The 20,110-nt window shown below is 38.0% G+C and overlaps 2 protein-coding genes across 2 annotated transcripts; both read left to right on the top strand.

Annotated features, from left to right (window-relative positions):
• The first annotated feature begins 5,704 nt into the window (after positions 1–5,704).
• Positions 5,705–7,194, top strand: LOC137049063 (myb/SANT-like DNA-binding domain-containing protein 7). The gene is made up of 2 exons (XM_067427453.1): positions 5,705–6,401; positions 6,671–7,194. The coding sequence occupies exons 1-2, from the start codon at positions 5,993–5,995 to the stop codon at positions 7,192–7,194; spliced, it is 933 nt and encodes a 310-aa protein (XP_067283554.1). The 5' UTR covers positions 5,705–5,992.
• Positions 7,195–11,421: 4,227 nt separating this feature from the next.
• Positions 11,422–17,974, top strand: LOC137049392 (gastrula zinc finger protein XlCGF57.1-like). The gene is made up of 5 exons (XM_067427946.1): positions 11,422–11,540; positions 12,125–12,268; positions 12,513–12,608; positions 14,815–14,947; positions 17,231–17,974. The coding sequence occupies exons 4-5, from the start codon at positions 14,863–14,865 to the stop codon at positions 17,725–17,727; spliced, it is 582 nt and encodes a 193-aa protein (XP_067284047.1). The 5' UTR covers positions 11,422–11,540; positions 12,125–12,268; positions 12,513–12,608; positions 14,815–14,862; the 3' UTR covers positions 17,728–17,974.
• Positions 17,975–20,110: the final 2,136 nt, after the last annotated feature.

The raw sequence follows: 20,110 nt of genomic DNA on the forward strand, positions 1-20,110 counted from the left end.
ATATCATTAATTCATCTTTGACATTAGGATATGTACCGAAAACTTTTAAGTTGGCTATAATTAAACCACTTATTAAAAAAACACAACTTGATCCTAAAGAATTAGTCAATTACAGGCCAATCTCGAATCTACCGTTTCTATCAAAAATACTAGAAAAGGCCGTGTCTTCACAATTATGTTCTTTTTTAGAAAGAAATGGTATATGTGAGGATTTCCAGTCAGGATTTAGACCGTATCATAGCACTGAGACTGCTCTAATTAGAGTTACAAATGATTTACTCTTATCATCTGATCGTGGTTGTATCTCTCTATTAGTGTTACTCGATCTTAGCGCTGCATTCGATACTATCGATCACAATATTCTTCTGAATAGACTCGAAAATTATGTTGGCGTTAGTGGAACTGCTTTGGCATGGTTTAAATCGTACTTATCTGACCGTTATCAGTTTGTAGCAGTAAATGAAGAGATGTCACACCGATCACAAGTTCAGTATGGGGTACCGCAAGGCTCAGTGTTAGGACCGTTGCTTTTCACCCTGTATATGCTACCACTGGGAGATATCATTAGGAAACATGGCGTTAGTTTTCATTGTTATGCTGACGATACTCAGCTCTATATTTCCTCACGCCCGGATGAAACCTACCAATTCACAAGATTAACAGAATGCATAGCTGATATAAAAAATTGGATGAATAGTAATTTTCTGCAGCTTAATTCAGATAAAACTGAATTTTTAATTATTGGACAGAAAAGCTCCACAAGTAGTAACCGAGAATACTGTCTAACACTTGATGAGTGCTCTGTCAAGCCCTCGTCGTCAGTGAGGAACCTGGGTGTGCTCTTTGATACCAATCTTTCATTTGAAAGCCACGTTTCTAGCATCTGTAAAACCGCATTCTATCATCTTAAAAATATATCTAAACTACGGCACATGCTTTCAATGCAAAATGCTGAACAGTTAGTACATGCGTTCATGAGCTCAAGGCTAGATTATTGTAATGCTCTACTGGGTGGTTGCCCTGCTCGCTTAATAAACAAACTCCAGCTAGTCCAAAATGCAGCAGCTAGAGTTCTTACTAGAACCAGGAAGTATGATCATATTAGTCCAGTTCTGTCCACACTGCACTGGCTCCCTATTAAACATCGCATACATTTTAAAATCTTGCTTATTACTTACAAAGCACTAAATAGTTTAGCTCCCCGGTACTTAAGCGAGCTCTTAACGCATTATACCCCATCACGTCGATTGCGGTCTCAAAACTCTGGCCAGTTGATAATACCTAGAATATCTAAATCAACTGCAGGCGGTCGATCATTTTCCTATTTAGCTCCTAAATTGTGAAATAGTCTTCCTAGCATTGTTCGGGAAGCAGACACACTCTGTCAGTTTAAATCTAGACTAAAAACACATCTCTTTACTATGGCATACACATAGAACATTTTTAACTTTCATTATTCAATTCAATTGACTGATTGTTAGGCTGCATTAACTAGGTCAGCCGGAACCGGGAACACTTCCCATAACACCTGATGTACTCGTTACATCATAAAAAGAGTGACATCTACGCTAATGTTAGTCTCTCTGTTTATCCCGAGGTTTATCCCGGATCTGGGCCCTGTCCGGATCGGATGGTGGACCTGCCTGGACATGACCAACGCATCCTGGAGTGTCTGCTGAGCCGTGTCCATCGGTGTCTCCTCCGAATTTGCCTCACTGGCACGACATGCTCAAAACCCGTCTTCGGCGCAATAATTCCGATCTTTCATGTATTCATACTCTTGTGTAATTGACGCCCCATCCTAAATAAATCTGTCTCTTCCGTGATACCCTGAAAATTTTGAATAATCCGATCTAATATGATTTCCGACCTGTAAGGTTGCCAGAATAATAATCTTACACGGTGTGTTAATAGGCCAGAGGAGAACTGGCACCCCGACTGAGTCTGGTTTCTCCCAAGGTTTATTTTTCTCCATCATGCCGGGATGGAGTTTTGGTTCCTTGCCACTGTCGCCTTTGGCTTGGCTTGCTCAGTTGGGGACACTAAAAATATGATTAACGTTATTCAACTTATTATACAAATAAAATATATGAATTAGGTCTTATTTAATTCTATAAACTATAATACTGATCTGCCAACATTGTCGCTATATGATAAATTAAAATAAGCTGATAACATCACTGTTTTCTCCAGTACGGCTGTACAGCCAAATCTAATTTTGTCGCAATATTACCCTGTTTGACACTGTGAAGCTGCTTTGACACAATCGTGATTGTAAAAGCGCTATATAAATAAAGTTGATTGATTGATTGATTGTAGTAAAATATGCAGCGGAGAACGATTCACACAGCGTTCGTCTCGCGCGGCTGAGCCTCATCTGTGGACTCGTTCCTTCAGCTCTGGCCATCTTGCTTACAGTCCGCAAGTAGCTTTCTTTTTCTTCTTCATCATTAAAGTAACCTCTGCTTTTCGCCAGTCCCTTCTCACTCACTTCAAACTTTCTTTTTTCTGCTCGGGTTATGCAGTGAAGCGGGCGCGAGCGAGTGCACGCGAGCGGGTGCTGGCATGCGCGCGCGGCTCCTGCTCTGCCCTAATGCGACTTATCGTCCAGTGCGACTTATATATGGTTTTTTTTAATGTTTTTATTTTCAAAAGTACTTAAGTATAAAAGTAAATTTCCTTTTTTATGCCAATGCATTATTTTATTATTGTTGTATAAATGCACACTGTCATCATGATTCAAGCCATTCAGTGATGCTCCATCTGACATACTACCATACGACTAACTAAAAAACTATTTAAATACTTGTATGTAAGTTACAAAGCTCTTTACAAAGCTGCTGTCACTTTAAGGCCGAATGCACGGATCCAATACACTGATACACATCTGATATTCTCCCAACTTTACTCTTCTCTTTCTCCCAGACGTTTATATTTTTTATATTTTATAAGACATGCACCAAGTGTATGCCAACTAAACTAATCTTGATTATTTTTTAAAAACTGAAACATACTTTCAAAGTATGGCTATGGGTACACACACCTGTGCCTAAGAACAATCTTCTTCCATTTAGCTATGAACTGATCAATGTTCAAAAAAGTTTGGGAAATGTATATGACTATAAGAGTGATTCCTGATAGACAACTGAAACAACAACAAAAAAAAACCTTTTAAAGAAGGAAAAAATCATCCTCCGACTTTCAGAGCTGCAACAGAAACGACTTTCGACCTAGATAGAAATATAGTGGAGTAAAAAGTACGATATTTGTCTTTCAAATGTAGTGAAGTAAAAGTCATAAGTTTCCAGAAAAATAATACTCCAGTAAAGTACAGATACTCAAAAAGTGTACTTAAGTACAGTACTCAAGTAAATGTACTTAGTTACTGTCCACCTCTGCATGACATGATCAAAGCGCATAACCTTACTGCAGATTGCCTGCTGATGAATGATGCAGTGATAGTTGAGAAATGCAGGAAAATCTGGGTCATTCTTGCAATGCGCAATAAATCCGGAGTGGCGACCTATCATGGCTGGTGCTCCGTCTGATGTCATAGATACCAGCTTTTCAAGGGGCACACGTTTTTCCACACAGTACGTCTTGAAAACATTGTAGATGTCTACTCCTCTGGTCATAGTTTTCAGAGGAAGCAATGTCAAAAACTCCTCTTTGGATGAAAAATCATCAAAAACCATTCGAATGAAAACAGCTAACTGAGCTGTATCACTCTGTAACAACAACGAGCTTATGAGTTTAATGTCTCGGGGAATAATTAACTCAAAAGGGATTTAATATTCAATATTCATGAATTTATGAATATGATTTGCCAGTTGTTCATTACGTATTAAAATTTTCCGATAAGGAAAATTGTTTAATTAAATACAAGTAACCCTTTATGAAATTGCTTGAAATTATCCTACTAAGTTTGTCCTGCAAATTAGTTATAGACTTTTCAAATCAATTCTCAATAATGGATTACTGCTTTTCGAGCGCATGAGAAACATTAACTTTACTGATCAGGATAAGTTCAATATTTCAAATGGTCATACAGTTTACTTTACTAACATAGTAGCATAAGCAGTTAGGTAACGTTTAGATCGCAAGTTTCATTGACTTTGTGTATGTGGCAGAATAACAGATTCAACTCATTAAATGTCTTTTGAAGGTTTAATAAACACAGACTAAAAAAATAACACTACAATTCACACAGAAAGTACATACTAAATATGCATCAAGAGAGTAGAAGTATAGATATTAACGAAAGAATACATAAAAGAGAATAATGAATAGACTGAAGTTAGAGAGAGATAAAAGAGAGAGAGAGAGACAAAGAGAGGGAGAGAGAGAGAGACAAAGAGAGTGGGGGAGGGTAAGAAACAGCTTTCCTTCAGTTCAACCAAATACGACCTTCACGGAGTTAATTTATCCCAACGGGAGAATAACACATCCTCTTTACAGCAGTAAGAATAAGAATACTTGCATTCTTTTTGGTTTCGTTTTGGCTTCTCGCTTGTGTGCGTATGTGTCTCTGCGTGTCTCTGCGTGTCTCTGCGTGTCCGGCGGTCCTTTCCGAGGTTGGGAGGGAAGCGGCTGTTTGCTTTAGCGATGCTTCGTGTTCTTGAAGATCGGATTGTAGAAGAGAAGATTTTTGGAAGAGATGAGGCCTGCTTGGAGGGCCTGCATTGGTGGCCTGGCTCAAGGGCCAGCCACGATGACGTGTTGGTTCAGCCAGAGAGAGAAGAGAGAGGGGAAGAGCTTGTCTTCACTGGTCTTTTAAGGTCTGGAAATAGTCCCACCCTCCAGGGTTAGACTTAACCAATGAGAGTGTTGGGATTTCCCGGCGGGAAATTCCTCAGCAGAATTTATAGCTCTTTGTTTGAAGGTTCGACTCAGTGGGTCTCTGAGTCTTCATACTATAATTAATGCAACAAACACACACTGCATTTTCTGAATAAGTGATATACATGGAAGTGTAAGTCGTGAAGTGAGCATTAATTTGATAGGAGACATGACATATATGAGGTTATCTGAACTAGTACTTTGTTAAGACAAAGACAAAAAGATGCAAAATACCATACAGAATAAACATTTTACAAGACAGTTATGTGTTTACATATAATGTCCTGGGGTGCATGTTCATTTATAGATGGTTTGTCTATAATTTGAGGCAAAAGCTCTGTGTCTTAAAGTCTTTGTGTATAAGACTTCCTGTGGCCACATTCTTTCCGGCCATAAAACACCTTATCAGATGGTTTCCAGGGTGACTGAAGAATCTCCCTCTGTTGTGTTGGGGGAAGGTATGCTAGTGAGCACAACTTTCAAAACATATTTGTTAAATGTAACTGGCGATTGTGTGTTTGATTCGCCTGAGTCGCTACAACTCAAGTCGATCGATTCATCGCACTGAAGTGAAAACCATGTACACCTTTCCATGTCTCGTTCTAATTGTCCCATCGCATCTGAGGCCAACGAGGAAACCCTCTTTGCCACGGTGTTGGCACTGAGCTGGGCATCAGTGATAGCAGACATAATTTCCGCCTTGCTTTTGTGGTCCTTGAATAAAGTTTCGGCCACCACTGTCATCGTTTCCTTTACCATGGTGCCATCGGTGAATGGTTTCTTGTGTTTTGTTAAGATGGGCGCCACTTTAAGGATGCTTTCACACCTGCCTCATTTAGTTCGGTTGAATCGTACTAGAGTTCGTTTCCCTCTTTGGTGCTGTTCGTTTGGTCAGGTCTGAAAGCAGCAATCGCACTCGGGTGCGCACCAAAAGCGGACCAAACAAGCGTACCGAGACCTCCTTGAAGAGGTGGTCTCGGTACGATTTCAAACGAACTCTGGAGCGGTTCGTTTGTGGTGAGAACGTGATCCGACCTCGAACAGAACCAACTGCAAGACGTATTGATCATTTTTGGACTAAACCAGCTGCCGTAGTCAGCTGCGCTGTGCATTATGGGATGAGAAAGTGTTTGTTGACAGTGTGCACTTCAGCATGGCAGCTCGCGGACAAACTTGGAGTGGTGAGGAGGTGCGGAGCCTCATAGAAATTTGGTCTGATGACCATATTAGGTCCCAACTTTCACAAACGCACAAGAACAGCGCAATATTTTCAGTGTTTAGCAAACAACTCAGGGAAAAGGGGTTTGATAGGTCTGTGGAACAGTGCCGGGTTAAGGCAAAGAAGCTCCGCCAGCAGTACATCCAAGTGAGGGATGCACTTAATAAAACAGGCAGCTCGGGCAAGGAGAAAGACAAGTTCCCCTGGTATGATGACCTCGATAGCATTCTTGGGACAAAACCGGACGTCGATCCGGTGGATGTTGTTGAGTCCCATGAAAGTTCAACATCGTCCGCTTCCAATGATGCAACTGATGCTAGCACAACCGCATCTGATGTTGACGGTGAGTTTATTTCGTTTTTGCACTTACCAATACAAAGCACTTATTTCTGTTATGTTATAACTTTAGGATTATATTATACTTAGATTATTACTTTTTTTTAATTATAGATGACGGCAAGTTATGTTACTTCACATTAAGAAGCAGATATATGGGGCATTCTTTGTTACACACACACTGCATTGTTTACATTGCAATATGCATTAAATTATATTTTTTATCTGCATTAAAATGACAAGTAACATAAAGAAATTGTGTTTTTCAATAAACAGTGGGAGATGCAAGCAACATATCCTGTGATGCAGATGTCACAAACACCGTTGCTGATGCAGAAGTGTATGAAGATCCAAGTACAGAGAGCAGTGCCAACGAAGAAGCCTTCATTGGAGGTAGACTGCCCATTCCTGGAGCTAAAGCTAGAAAAAGAAAGATAAAGTCTTGCAAAGCTGATGTTGACATCCAGGCATACATGATGGACAACAGAAGGATGCTGACAGAATTGCATAGAGCTGAACATAGCCAGGTGGCTCAAGATGCTGCCTGTTTTGAGAGAATATTGAAGGCACAACAGGAGGCTGAGGAGAGAAGATTCCAGGTGATGCAGGCACAGCAACAGGCTACTAACCAGATGTTTCTGCAACTAATTGGCACTCTAGCAAGTGCGCTGAATCCTGGTCAGCCTCCACCTCATCCTTCAACAATTCCAGCCTGGACCACGACACCCCCTCCAACATCAATCCCTAGTGCTTGGTCCTTGGTCCCCACCTGTTTCAGCCAACTGCCCTGCTGCCAATGAATAATCCACATCACAACTGGCAATCAGAATCTCCATCCACCCAAGATGAGAATCCTAGCACTTCTTCCATTACACATGACAATAGTACACACTACTACAAAATGTAGGTTTTTTTTTTTTGTTTTGTTTTTTTGCAATCTAGGAAAGGCTTTGTTTGCGTAGGCCTTTAATGTGCACAGTCATTTTACTTTTTGAATTATTGAAGAAATCGTTCTTTGTTTAGTGTTCTGAAGAATGTACTTCTGCAGAAGTGACTAACCCTGTGAGTGTTTACATTTAACAGAAATATGCTACCTCATTTTCATTATTAGTATTTTTTTCTTTTTTTGTATTTTACTTTTGGAATACACAAAGATATATAATATAAAAAAGTATATATATATATATATATATATATATATATATATATATTTTTTTTTTTTTAAACATTGTACTTTGTACTTTGTATGATGCAAACACACATTGTACTTAATTTAATGTTTAGCAATTTTTTTGTAAATAAATGGCTTAAATGTTGTTTAACTGTAAAACATGTTACTTTTCTAATCAATGTTTTTGTAGCCAACATTTATGGCAAAGTTACATTTGTCTGAAGTTAAACAGGGAAGTTTGGTGTTAAGAATATATTTTTATATATTCTTTATAATAACTGTGATTGTGTTTACGTGTAGCAGCAACTGTCTGTTAGCAGGTAGTTGAAGGACTAGCTGGAGGCAAAGCTCATAAGACCATAAATTACGCACTGAAATAATGGCATAGTGCCTTTAGCTTACTGTGTTTGTGTGGTCTTTTACATGGGAGATTGAGGTTCAAATTACATGCTGTTACCTTATTATCAAGGTTTTCTTTTCAAAAAACCTTTATTTTTATTGTGATTCCAGACAATGTACAAGACACATAGCCCTGTTGAAAAAAATACATTTTACTTTCAAACTGGAGCAAAAGATGTTCAGATGTGTCAACTTTACATTTGTTACAAATTAAACAAAAATAAAACACATTAAAGAAAAACTGTTTCAATTCCATCCATTTTAAATCAGACAAAATAAATGTAGTATATGGTGGTTCCCTATACTATCATATGAACATATAAATGCTAACAAATGAACTCATTGAGAGATAACAGCATAATAATTATTTTTTTACATACTTAATACTGAACACAGTATTTGCAGGCTTTTGGTCATTCATATTGTGGCAAAGTAACTACACAGTGCATTTCTAATGTTGTGTTGCTGCTGTGTGTGCCCCTGCTCATCATCTACAGGTCCCTCTTCTTCTGTAACTCTTTCTTCCTCTGCAACACTTTCTCCCTCCAGAAGTTCCTCCTTCTGTACCTCGCAGAAATTATGCAGCATACAGCAAGCAGACACAATGCGTCTTACAAAAGTTATGTGGGTCTCATTTTCTTTAAGAAGGCAACGCCAGCGTCCTTTGAGGCACCCAAAGGCACGCTCAACTGTCATACGGGCTTGGCTTAATCTGTGATTGAAGTTGAGCTGCTGTGGTGTTACTGCTCCTCCTTCTGGGTAAGCTTTCATTAGCCAAGTTAGTAGAGGGTAAGCCGAATCACCCAAAAGAAAAGGAGGCACATCGACCCCCTCAAACGCTTCAGTCCAATGAGGTAAAAGAGTGCCTGCACTGCCACGCTCATACAATGATGATAGGGAGAAAACACGGGCATCGTGTATCTTACCTGGTCGCCCAACATTAATATCCCAAAATCTCATCCTATGGTCAACCACACCTTGCAGAATGATGGAATAGTCTCCCTTACGGTTGTAATAACAAGAGGAGTTGTCAGGTGGAGCTCTGATCTTAATATGGGTTCCATCTATCGCACCTGCCACCTGGGGGAATCTCCATTTGTCTCGAAATCCTTGTATTATCTTCCTGAACTCTGCTGCTGAGGGATGCTTGATATACAGAGGCTTCATTACCACATTTATGGCAGTCACAACCTCCTGGGTGATAGTGCAACATGTTGATAACCCAACACTAAACAGTTGTGAGGTAGACCTGTACTCCAGGTTTGTGGCTAATCACCAAACACAAATTGCAACTCGAACCTCTACAGGCACTGCCTTTCTATATTTAGTGTTTTGTCTGGTCAGCCAGGGCCGGAGAATGTCACAAAGGAGTCTGAAGCTGCCTCTTCGCATTCGGAAGTTTTTCAGCCAGTCTTCGTCTCCCCAGGTGGTGTTGATGTGGGGCCACCAGCTATCACTTCGTGGCCATATCCAAATCCTCCTGTGTTTAACAGAAATATGAAAATAATAATAGAGTCATTAAAACGTTCAGGAAATGTTCTTTTAATTTACATTGTTATTATCATATATAAACTGATTTCATTAATATTGTTAGATGAAATTGGGCAATGTCATTTTTGCTATTAACATTTCAAAATGCTTTAAAATAGGCCTATAATACAGATTGATATCAAAACGTTTTTTTTTTGTTTGTTTTTTTGACAAGCAAGCAGAAACATAGGTAAGGTTACCACACAACATTAAATCCAAGGACTTGCAGGCACCAACACAGCATAGTGATAATGTTTAATGTGAACTCACAGAAAACTATTTCAAAGAGAAAAAGAGGACATTAAATTACCTGGTAGATCGTTGGCAATATTTTCGGAAGATGAGCATGTCACAGTTAAGAATAATTAATGCACGCCTCCGCTTGAAGTGACGAGCAATGCGCGCTCGCCGTCTGCAGTGCATTAGAAAGTTGTTTTCCACTCGCATCCGTGCTTCATTATAGGAATTTATTGTTTGCATACTGTGGTGTATACAAACAATGTAATACATTATGGCCAGGGACAAAACCAGCCTGCGCAGTCGTCTCTCCATAGTTGTGTTTGCTGGCTTTTCCTCTTCTGCTGGAATTTTCCCGCACGTAAATTCTGACCAATCAAAAAGCAGTTTAGCAAATACGCCATGGCCAATGAGTGATGCGGATGTTGTCATGTGCCTGCATTTTGGTTCATTTCAACTGGTTCGGATAAAAGCAATCAGTGTGGTGTGAAAAGGAACCAAAAAAGCTGAAAAATGCAACAATGTATAATTGTTTGCCCTTGGTTCGGACCAAATTAACCGAACTAGAGATGTGAAAGCACCCTAAATGAAGCCTCCGTAACAGCATTTCCTCTCTTTATCGGTTTGGTGAATAAAGATTGCTGTTTCTGTAGTGTTCCTTTTTAGCTGTTTTACCTTTTCAGCCCGCAGCCCGCTACCCGCGGGAAATTCTCGTGCTAAGTTCCCATTCAGTAACTTTTTAGCCAAAAATTTAAATCAGTGTGACTGATTTATTTCAGTCGAATCGTTGTTAAAACAAATCGTTACACCCCTACACTCAACTTTACCTTAGAACAAGTTCATCTCCCTGCTGACCTCACACCATCCACTTTGATCACTTGCCTGGATGAGATAAAGGCATGGATGAAGCAAAACTTTCTGCAACTAAACAGCTCCAAGACTGAAGCAATCCTAGTCGGCACTCAGTTTAAGGTCCGGAATTGTTATCACCAGAAAACTTAAACACTAACACTGGCAGATGCGGAGAAGCTTGTCCACGTCTTTGTCTCCTCCAGGCTGGACTACTGCAATGCGCTCCTTATCGGCATCCCTGGCAAAAATCAGAAGCTGCAGTATATTCAGAACAGCGCTGCTAGGATCCTCATGAGGGTGCGCACAAAAGACCATATCACCCCCATTCTCAAATCACTCCACTGGCTTCCTGTCTTGCTCAGGATTGAGTTTAAGTTCTCATTTTTACTCACCAATGGATCCACCTTTCTCAAGGAACTTCTCACCACACAAACATCCACACGTAACATCTGCTCTGTTTCGACTTGTCTTCTCAGGACTCCCAGGACCAAACTCCGTAATGTGGGAGATCTGGCCTTCTGCTCAGCAGCCTACTCAATACTCTCCCTGTGAAAGGACAACAACGCAAAGGTTAATTTATGTATGTGAGTTTTTTTTCACATGCGCAAATCATCAGGTAGGCTGTAATTTATAAATTAAAAATTGCATGCAGGTGTGTGGCTGCTTAAGGTTTTACAAATGTCTGTGTACGCCGTTTTCAGATTTATGTTGTATGTTCACTTTTAGTAAGGTATATACGCAAAGTTTTAAAAATGAGGCCCCTGTTGTTTTAACCCGTCGTTAAAATGATTCGGTTCAAAGGAGTCATTAGGTCGCAAATCGGACATTAGTAGAAATGTTGTGTGCCAATCTGGGCTGTTAGAGAACATTGCGAAAAATGTGTCAACACACAGAAAACACTTCATAACTGTACAGAATTTGTTTCCTGTTTATTGAAAGTATGGTTTATGTCAGCTGGTAAGAGAAGAGTGAAAGTTTTTTGAGTGAAAGTCACACCGAGCGTTAATTTAAAGAAAAAATTGTCAGAATGCGCCGATATATTTATAAAAACTTTACAAAGTGAATTATCTAGCTTCCATTAGATCCAAGTAGGGGTGTAACGATTCGTTTTAACAATTTGATTCGACTGAAATAAATCAATCACACTGATTTAAATGTTTGGCTAAAAATGAATGAATCGATTTCAAGTCACTGAATCGTTTCGGATCATATCGTTCTAAATGAACCAATATCACCCTTAAATCGTATCGAGAACCTCAAAACGCGATACGAAACGAATTGTTGTTAAAACGAATCGTTACACCCCTAGATCCAAGGGGTAACCTCCCCCAGTTTCTGTTGTAGCCAATACAGAAGTGACTTAAACTGCAATTCATCGACTGGCCACTAGAGACATGCTCCAGAGGGGAGCAGAATCTCATTGAACCCCTATGATAAAATGCCATGTTAATAAACTTTACAGCACATGACAACTGTTAGGATATAACTCATTTGTTGACATATAAAGTGTTAACTATCCCTTTAATGCTGAACTATGGCAGAATAAAGAAACAGAAGGACTAATGGATGACTCTGGGACAGTGGATGAACCGGAGAGACACTGGAGTGGATAAATCTCAGGTAAAGGCTAGTGACTGAACCGTCTGGATGATGGGACAATGAACACAACTACTGTTCCTGAAGATGTGAGTATAAATGGAAAAATAATTACAAAGAAGTACTTTATTAAGACAAAAAATGAAGTCACTGCATTGTTATTGCTTTAAATTGTATTTTTTACTGTATTTACTGTAATGTGAACTGTATCATTAACTTACCATTTGTGTTATTAAATATATTTTAATATTATATTCAAGTCTGAATTTTTATATTTGCATCATAGTTTCTTATTTTTATTAATATATATAAAAAATATCTATGCACTTTTAGACTCAGCAGTGAACAGGACTTTTATTTTGGTGTGGTGATGTGACGTCATAAAGCGGCGTCGCGCTCCTGCATCTGTTGTGATTCGGCTGAAGAAAGGTGTGTGTTTTAGGCTTTTAAAGTGTTTTAAGAGACGCAGAATAAATGATATATTATTAAATGTAGCAATGCATTGCTTTATCTAACATTTATAAGCGTTGTGTGAAAAAGTAACTTTATAATTAACCGAGGAAGCGTCTCATTTCGCTCTTTAGCGTGAAATCTGTTTAAACATGAATTCAGTCTTTGGCGAGTAACGAAAGAAACGAATTGTACCGAATGATTAGTAACAAATGCGTCAGTGATCAGAAGCGCTTGTATAAAATCATTACACTTTAATAACACTTGTGTAATTTTATATTATTTTATTAATTTGTAGTTTTAGTTTTGAGTGTGTTTGTCTAACCAGATCATTTAGGTCCATTAACTATTGCTCTGACTTTTGAATTTGGGCAGACATAGAATTCATGACGATGCAATAATCTTTGGTTGATTTTAATTAATAGTTCAGTAATACTCGAATGCAGACCATCAGAATTCAACAACTGACCAGCTAATATATTGGACTCAAACCAATGTCTAAAAAACTTAGCTTTTCTTTGATGTGATATACTGAAAAAGGAGTGAGGAGAGAAGGGTATGTTTAAAAACCAAACACCTGGTCAAAAGGACTTTTGTGTGAAAATTAGTTAATTGAAGAGATATTTTGCTAATATCAAAACTGCATTATAAGAAGAAGAAAAAATATTCCGCCAAATTGTTTAAATAAATGGTTAGGGAAAATATTTAAGAATAATAATTTGTAATAATGTTTTTTAAGTCTCCAGGCATTTGTGTTTAGATAAACTTGATTGAATTAATGATAAATGCAGTGACCAATCGATTAGATCTCTTTTTGTGTATCTCTTAAGCTAAATCTAAATTAGTTTGGCTTAATGTTTCCCTCATTTGATTGAGAATTTTTGTGGTTTTCTTAGTCATATTGTGTAACAAATAAAAACCAAAGAAGTGTCATTTAAAATCGGTCACAGAATATATCCTGAGAAAGACACACTAGATATGATTGTTTTACATAATTCAAATGAATGACTTTTCCAAAAGAAAAATGTATATTATTGATTCGTTTTTTGTCATTAGGGAAAAATACAACATTCATCAAACTAAATTGAGTAATTTAAAATCCAATTTTGCTAATTTTCAAATAACCTTTAATGTTTATTTGCAATCTGTAAAGATTTTTTTTTTTTTTTAACAAAAAGTAAAGAATGCATCTCTGCTAGAGGAATTTAGCATGTTTGTGATGTACTTTAATTTTAAGTAAATTATTTTGGCTTTTTATTTAAGTTGTTGTGATTTTACTTACAAAATGCGTCATGAACTTGTTAAATTCTGTAATTTTTAAAGTTCTATTTAAAAAACAAAAACTCGCTTTGACTCCCTTACACTGCATTCACACGGGTGGAGGGTGTGGCCGATTAGTGCTGATGCTTTCGCCATAGTGGTAACAGCCAATCACATGTCTAGGGTATTTGCACAGGGCGATTTGATTGGATGACGCTTGTGGTGGCGGTTGAAGAGTTGAGAAATCTCCCACTTTTGCCGCTTGCAACGCGAGGCCCGGCTGGTCATGGGAATACCAACGCCAGATCGCTGGTTGGCATCATTTACGGTTGGAATTACAGCATTATCTGATCGTCTTAAAACCTCCGGTTTTCGTTCTTGGTTAATGAAAACATTATTGGCAAATGCTTTCATCATTCTTGCGCCGGTATAAGAATTTCATCTTTTGCGGTGCAATACGAATGCCCCCGGCCGTCCCTCTCAATTGAGTCAGAAACTCACAAAAAAGAACCGTAGTCCTAATCTATTATTCCCAGCTGTGGTATTCAGTGGCGATGGGTGGCCTGCTTTGAACACATACATTTTTTTTCAACTTAAATCACGATCAATTGTAGTGTCAGAATAAAAAGGATTGCAACAGCAAGTCATTGAAAGTCCCTTATGAAATAAACCATTACTCCAGTGACCAGTGTTGAACTAGGCTTATAGTATTCTGTAGATTTCCATGGTTGCCACTACAAGTAAAAAATATAACCATGTGGAAACAATAATATAATTTAACAAAAGTTGCAATTAAGGTGTTGTGAATGTTAAAATGTCTTTTAAATATAATGTTAAAATGTAAAAGATTAGTTTAAAGGTATCGATATCTTGAAGTGAAACATTTCAAAATTCATTTTTCTTTCTGTTAATTATTCATCTACAGGACCAACACAAAAACTCCTGTTCATTAAAGGACTGTGAAGACCTAAAGATGGCATTTATTAAAGAGGAGATTGAAGACGTGAAGATTGAAGAAACTTTCAGAGTGAAACATGAAGAAACTGAGAAACAAACAGGTTGGTTTCATTCTCAAAGCTAAACTACCGTCATTTAATCCTTATTCAAATGTCCAGCTCTACAGATTTTTTTTTTTTTTGAAGAATGTAAAGAATATATTTTGCCTTTGATTTGTATTTTAAGGGGGGGTTTACCAAAATACCTTAATTTACATCTAAATTATGCACCATTTCATCTGCAATATCGAGGTGTAATCACATGGCTGTATGGCCTTACGTATAAATATAAACAGTTGCTTATGAGTGAGAAGTGTTTTTGTATTATTATTGCAGTCAAATCTGCACTAAAAAATTTTGTTACTTATATTAGCTCCATATGATCAGTCACAAGTATGTAATCTGAATACATATGGTCTTAGTGTGACAAAATATTATAAAATGTACTGTCAACGATTGGCAGCAAATCAGGCTGTGATTGACAGCGCTCTGATCCAATGGCCAAAAGCACTCTGATCCAGAAGTCACAAACCACATTTAACAACATATAAAAGCAAAATATGTTTAAAAAATAATTTATTTCAAGCCGTGAAATAGCTGCAACACCCCTAGATCGACGTGTCTGTAGTAATTATAGACGTATAACATATCTACGGCATTAAATCCTGACGCGTACCTTAACGTATCTCTTTGTTGACAACAACCGATTTATAAACATTTCCCATTACGCATTTGGGAAGATGGTTGGAGTAAGTTGCATTCCTCTTGAAATGAAATCATTGTGATGATAACTGCCTACAATGACAAACTAACTTGGGGAAAAAATATTTGAAGTGTAATTTGATTGAAGTGTAATTAACAAGGCTTTTCAGGTTTTTATAGGTCTAACATTAGTTTTTAGGTAGAGAAATTGAATAAAGTAGACTAATCAAATGTAAAATAGCTGCATATTTAACTGTTTAAATTAAAGACTAATCCTTACAAATGATTCCTCATCTTTTGTTTGAGATTAAACAGACAGCAGTAAAGGCTACTGCCCCTTTAAGACCTAATGGAAGGCTCTGCGTCGTCTTTCTCGACTGTATAAAGTCCTCTTAAGGTATATTGAGACTATGTCTGCTTGGATACTCAAGATGGACATTTTGACATACTACTTGTGTGAGTTGGTCTGTTTAAGCGCAAGACTTGAAAGAGAACTCGATATTTGCGAGTGCGCTTTTTTTGGATGATGTACAGAGACAGATCAGTGCGTGGCCTCATTCGCGTCTTCTGGCGAATATACCCGGGTGATGACTGTGAAAATGACTGCTCATATTCGAACATACGGCAGCACTCGCATGAATTGAACAAAGTTTACACAGATTGGGCAAAACGGTCTATCTGTGTAAACTTGATCATATACGCCAGGGGTGCAAGACTCAGGTCTTGGATGGATTCCTGGTTGCATTTGCACTGCCATTTATGAACTCTGAACTGACGTACAACGTCACAAAAGCCAGAGGTTACTTATTGAGCACACAGTACCACATGTGGAAAATATCTACAATGTTAGGGACTTTAAACAATGGAATGGAACGGTTACAGCGACCGGAAGTATGCTGTCACACCGCCGTAGCTCTATGTAGTAGAAATGTTAAATTATTTTAGAAATTATTGCGTTCTAGACTGAGAAAAGCCAGAAAATGTATTTTTGCCTCATGTGGATGAAAGACAACAACTCTCAGAAAGCACTTGCTTCACTGCCATACGAGGCCACTCACAAGCCACATCTACCGGTTACAGATGGCAGCATCAGAAAAAATGATACAATTAGACTACTAGTTGACTCGAAACTGAAAGGACGCTGTTTTATTGTAACCGGTAGATGTGGCTTGGGAGTGGCCTCGTATGGCAGCGAAGCAAGTGCTTTCTGGGAGTTGTTGTCTTTCATCCACATGAGCCAAAAATACATTTTCTGGCTTTTCTCAGTCTAGAACACAATAATTTCTAAAATAATTTGACATTTCTACTACATAGAGCTAGAGCGGTGTGAAAGCATACTTCCGGTCGCTGTAACCGTTCCATTCGCAGCTCTTGTTTAAAGTCCCTAACATTGTAGATATTTTCCACATGTGGTACTGTGTGCTCAATAAGTAACCTCTGGCTTTTGTGACATTGTACGTCAGTTCAGAGTTCATAAATGGCAGTGCAAATGCAACCAGGAATCCATCCAAGACCTGAGTCTGGCACCCCTGGCGTATATGATCCAGTATACCCTGGTTTTAATGTTTTGTGTGTGTAAATGTTTTTTTGTCTGTTGCTTTGTGGCATTAAACTGGGATTAATATTTGTCTCTTTTCACTTTAGACCTGATGCCGTTGAAAGAGGAGAGTCAAGATCTGAATGAAATGGAAGAGAAAGATCAGTACAAGACACAATATGATTCCATAACTGGAGAAAAATCTTTTAATTGCTCACAGACTGAAAAAACTTCCTCACAAAAAAAAGCTCAAAAGACTCTCAGTAATTTCACCTGCCAACTGTGTAGACTACAGTTCAAAAAGTTTGGACACCTTGAAGTCCACATGAGAGTTCACAGTAGAAGAAAGCTTTACCCCTGCCAACATTGTGGAGTAATTTTCAATCAACATGCACACCTTAAAGTTCACGTGAGAATTCACACTGGAGAGAAACCTTTCCCCTGCCAACAGTGTGGAATGAATTTTAGACAAAAAGAGCATCTTCGGGGGCACATGAGAATTCACACTGAAGATAAGTGTTTCATCTGTCCTCAGTGTGGAGACAGTTTTAGTCAAGATGGAAACTTTAAAGTCCACATGAAAATTCATTCTGGGGAGAAGTAGAATAAAGAAAACCTTTGTACTTTTCAAATGTGTTCATATGTAAAACTGATTTAGAAGCTGTTATGGGTGTAACGATTCGGTTAACAACGATTCGATTCGTATCGCGATTTGAGGTTGTCAATACGATTTAAGGACGATATTGGTTCATTTAGAACGATATGATCTGAAACGATTCAGTGACTTGAAATCAATTCAGTAACTTTTTAGCCAAAAATTTAAATCAGTGTGAAAGTTTTATTTTAACCGAATCGTTACACCCCTAGAAGCTGTACATACACACTTGATGTGCATTAATGTTTATGGAAACGCAAGCATGTCAGACTGACTGCGTACCAATAAGCTCATGCTAGACACTCAACTTGTAACAAGATCTATGAATAATATGAAACATGTTTATGTGATAAATAGTTTAGACTTTAGGTTAGGGAAGGGGTCAGAAACCTCTTTTGACCAAAGAGACTTTTTTTTTTTTTTTTTGTTAATGTCACACAAAAAATATAATAATGTTGTAAAAAAATGTTTAACATTTCAACAGTAGTATTTACTATATCCATAGACAACTAAAAACAAACAAATATGCAGCAAACAATAATTTTCAATATGGAATCAATTCTGCAGGGCTTTCATTGTGAGATTGAGTTACCTTATGAGCTTAAATCCTCTTTTTGTGTGCGTGCCGAGAGATTGAACGCACACATTGCTTACTTGGCATTTTTATATACTTCTGCGTTTATTTGGCTGTTAGGCGCAGCAACTGAAGACAAAGGCTACTATTGTCTGTGTTGCACTCGGTTCGCGCTCCGCATTCCTGTCAGTAGAATTCAGTTCTTTTTCACAACTTATATCCCTTTAAAGGGATTATGAACTGACTTTTTTTTTTTTTTTAATTTATTACTGTTGGTCTGAGGTCAACTTATGATGTTTGTATGGTTTTTACATTCAAAAACATAATGAATAAGTAATAGGCTATTTTCTACCCTGGTTTTGAGGCTCTCTCCTGCAACTGAAGACTTAAAAGTAGGGGTATAACGATTTGTTTAACTTCGATTCGTATCACGATTTGAGGTTGTTGATACGATTTAAAGACGATATAGGTTCATTTAGAACGATATGATCCGAAACGATTCAGTGACTTGAAATCAATTCAGTAACTTTTTAGCCAAAAATTGTAATCAGTGTGAATGTTTTATTTCAATCGAATCGTTGTTAAAACGAATCGTTACACCCCTACTTAAAAGTAAACGGCCACTGCCATGATTGGATAAGCTTTGCATATAATGAGCTTTGGCTCCCCCATGAGTACACATGAGGGATTGTTTTGAAGAGTGTGGGAAAATGGCAACTGTTATGATTCACCCACAGGGCTCACAAAATATCAAATAAACAATGATTTCTCTCTCATCCAATTGCAATAATTGGAATGCTATTTTTTTATTACTTGACCCACCCAATCGGTGGATATAACCGCAAACACACACACGTCAAGCCTCACACAGTCAGACAAATCAGCATGATCAGAACTTCTGTAATTGTATTTTTCATTCAAATATCAAGTCAAAAGAGTGAACAATGCAGATCAAGAAAGGAATGTTATTTCACTATTTAAGATTCACCAGCCTGCTGAGGGGGTTCATGTTTTGGTAGCACGTCTGGAAAACACATTAGCCCCAGGAAGTTGGACTTTGCACTGGCCCATACATGTTCTAGTCTGATCCTGAATCGCATCACAATGAACCAACAACGCCTCAAATAAAGGATTATCCAGCCTGTGACAGTGTGCTAAGTTATGTTCAGTTATACACGTACACATAATCAATAGATATCAGACGATCTGTAACAATGCAGCAATATCACATAAAAAATATTTTTTCCACACATAAGTGTGTTGCTTCAATCCTCTAATCTCATCCTGTCTGCAATCCAGTCTCTTGTTTACAAACGAATCCGCAGTGAGATGAAGGAACAGACGTGCAATTTCTCACCCACGTGAGCAGGATATTTATTGAAAATAAAATTCAACCATACATTCATAATAGGATGCGAAGGAAACTCATGCAGCGACTGTGTTCTTCCACAACCAGGCACAGCTGCAATAATCCAATATACTCTCTTCGGCATGTTTATTGCTCAGTAGCGTGATCGGTTTAGCTCCAGAAAGGCCCATGTAAAGAAACATGCATGGTTGTTCTGTTGAGGCGGTGTTTCACCGCTTTCTGACGTCACAGCATGGCACATTCTGGTGTCTATAACAGCTTTTCTTTTAGTAACTAGGAATTTTTCATCTCAGAAATTTACAGGATATTCTTATATTACAATGACTTATATATCAAACGCTGAATGAAAAGTTGATTTCTGAATTCATCACCCCTTTAATATTTATTTT

This window comes from Pseudorasbora parva, chromosome 20 (assembly GCF_024679245.1).
Source record: "Pseudorasbora parva isolate DD20220531a chromosome 20, ASM2467924v1, whole genome shotgun sequence".
Classification (NCBI taxonomy): domain Eukaryota; kingdom Metazoa; phylum Chordata; class Actinopteri; order Cypriniformes; family Gobionidae; genus Pseudorasbora; species Pseudorasbora parva.

Coding starts and splice junctions, on each gene's coding strand:
- LOC137049063 (XM_067427453.1), top strand. CDS start 5,993: ATGGCAGCTCGCGGACAAACTTGGAGTGGTGAGGAGGTGCGGAGCCTC. Junction 6,402..6,670: donor AACCGCATCTGATGTTGACG/GTGAGTTTATTT, acceptor TTCAATAAACAG/TGGGAGATGCAAGCAACATA.
- LOC137049392 (XM_067427946.1), top strand. CDS start 14,863: ATGGCATTTATTAAAGAGGAGATTGAAGACGTGAAGATTGAAGAAACT. Junction 14,948..17,230: donor AGAAACTGAGAAACAAACAG/GTTGGTTTCATT, acceptor TTTTCACTTTAG/ACCTGATGCCGTTGAAAGAG.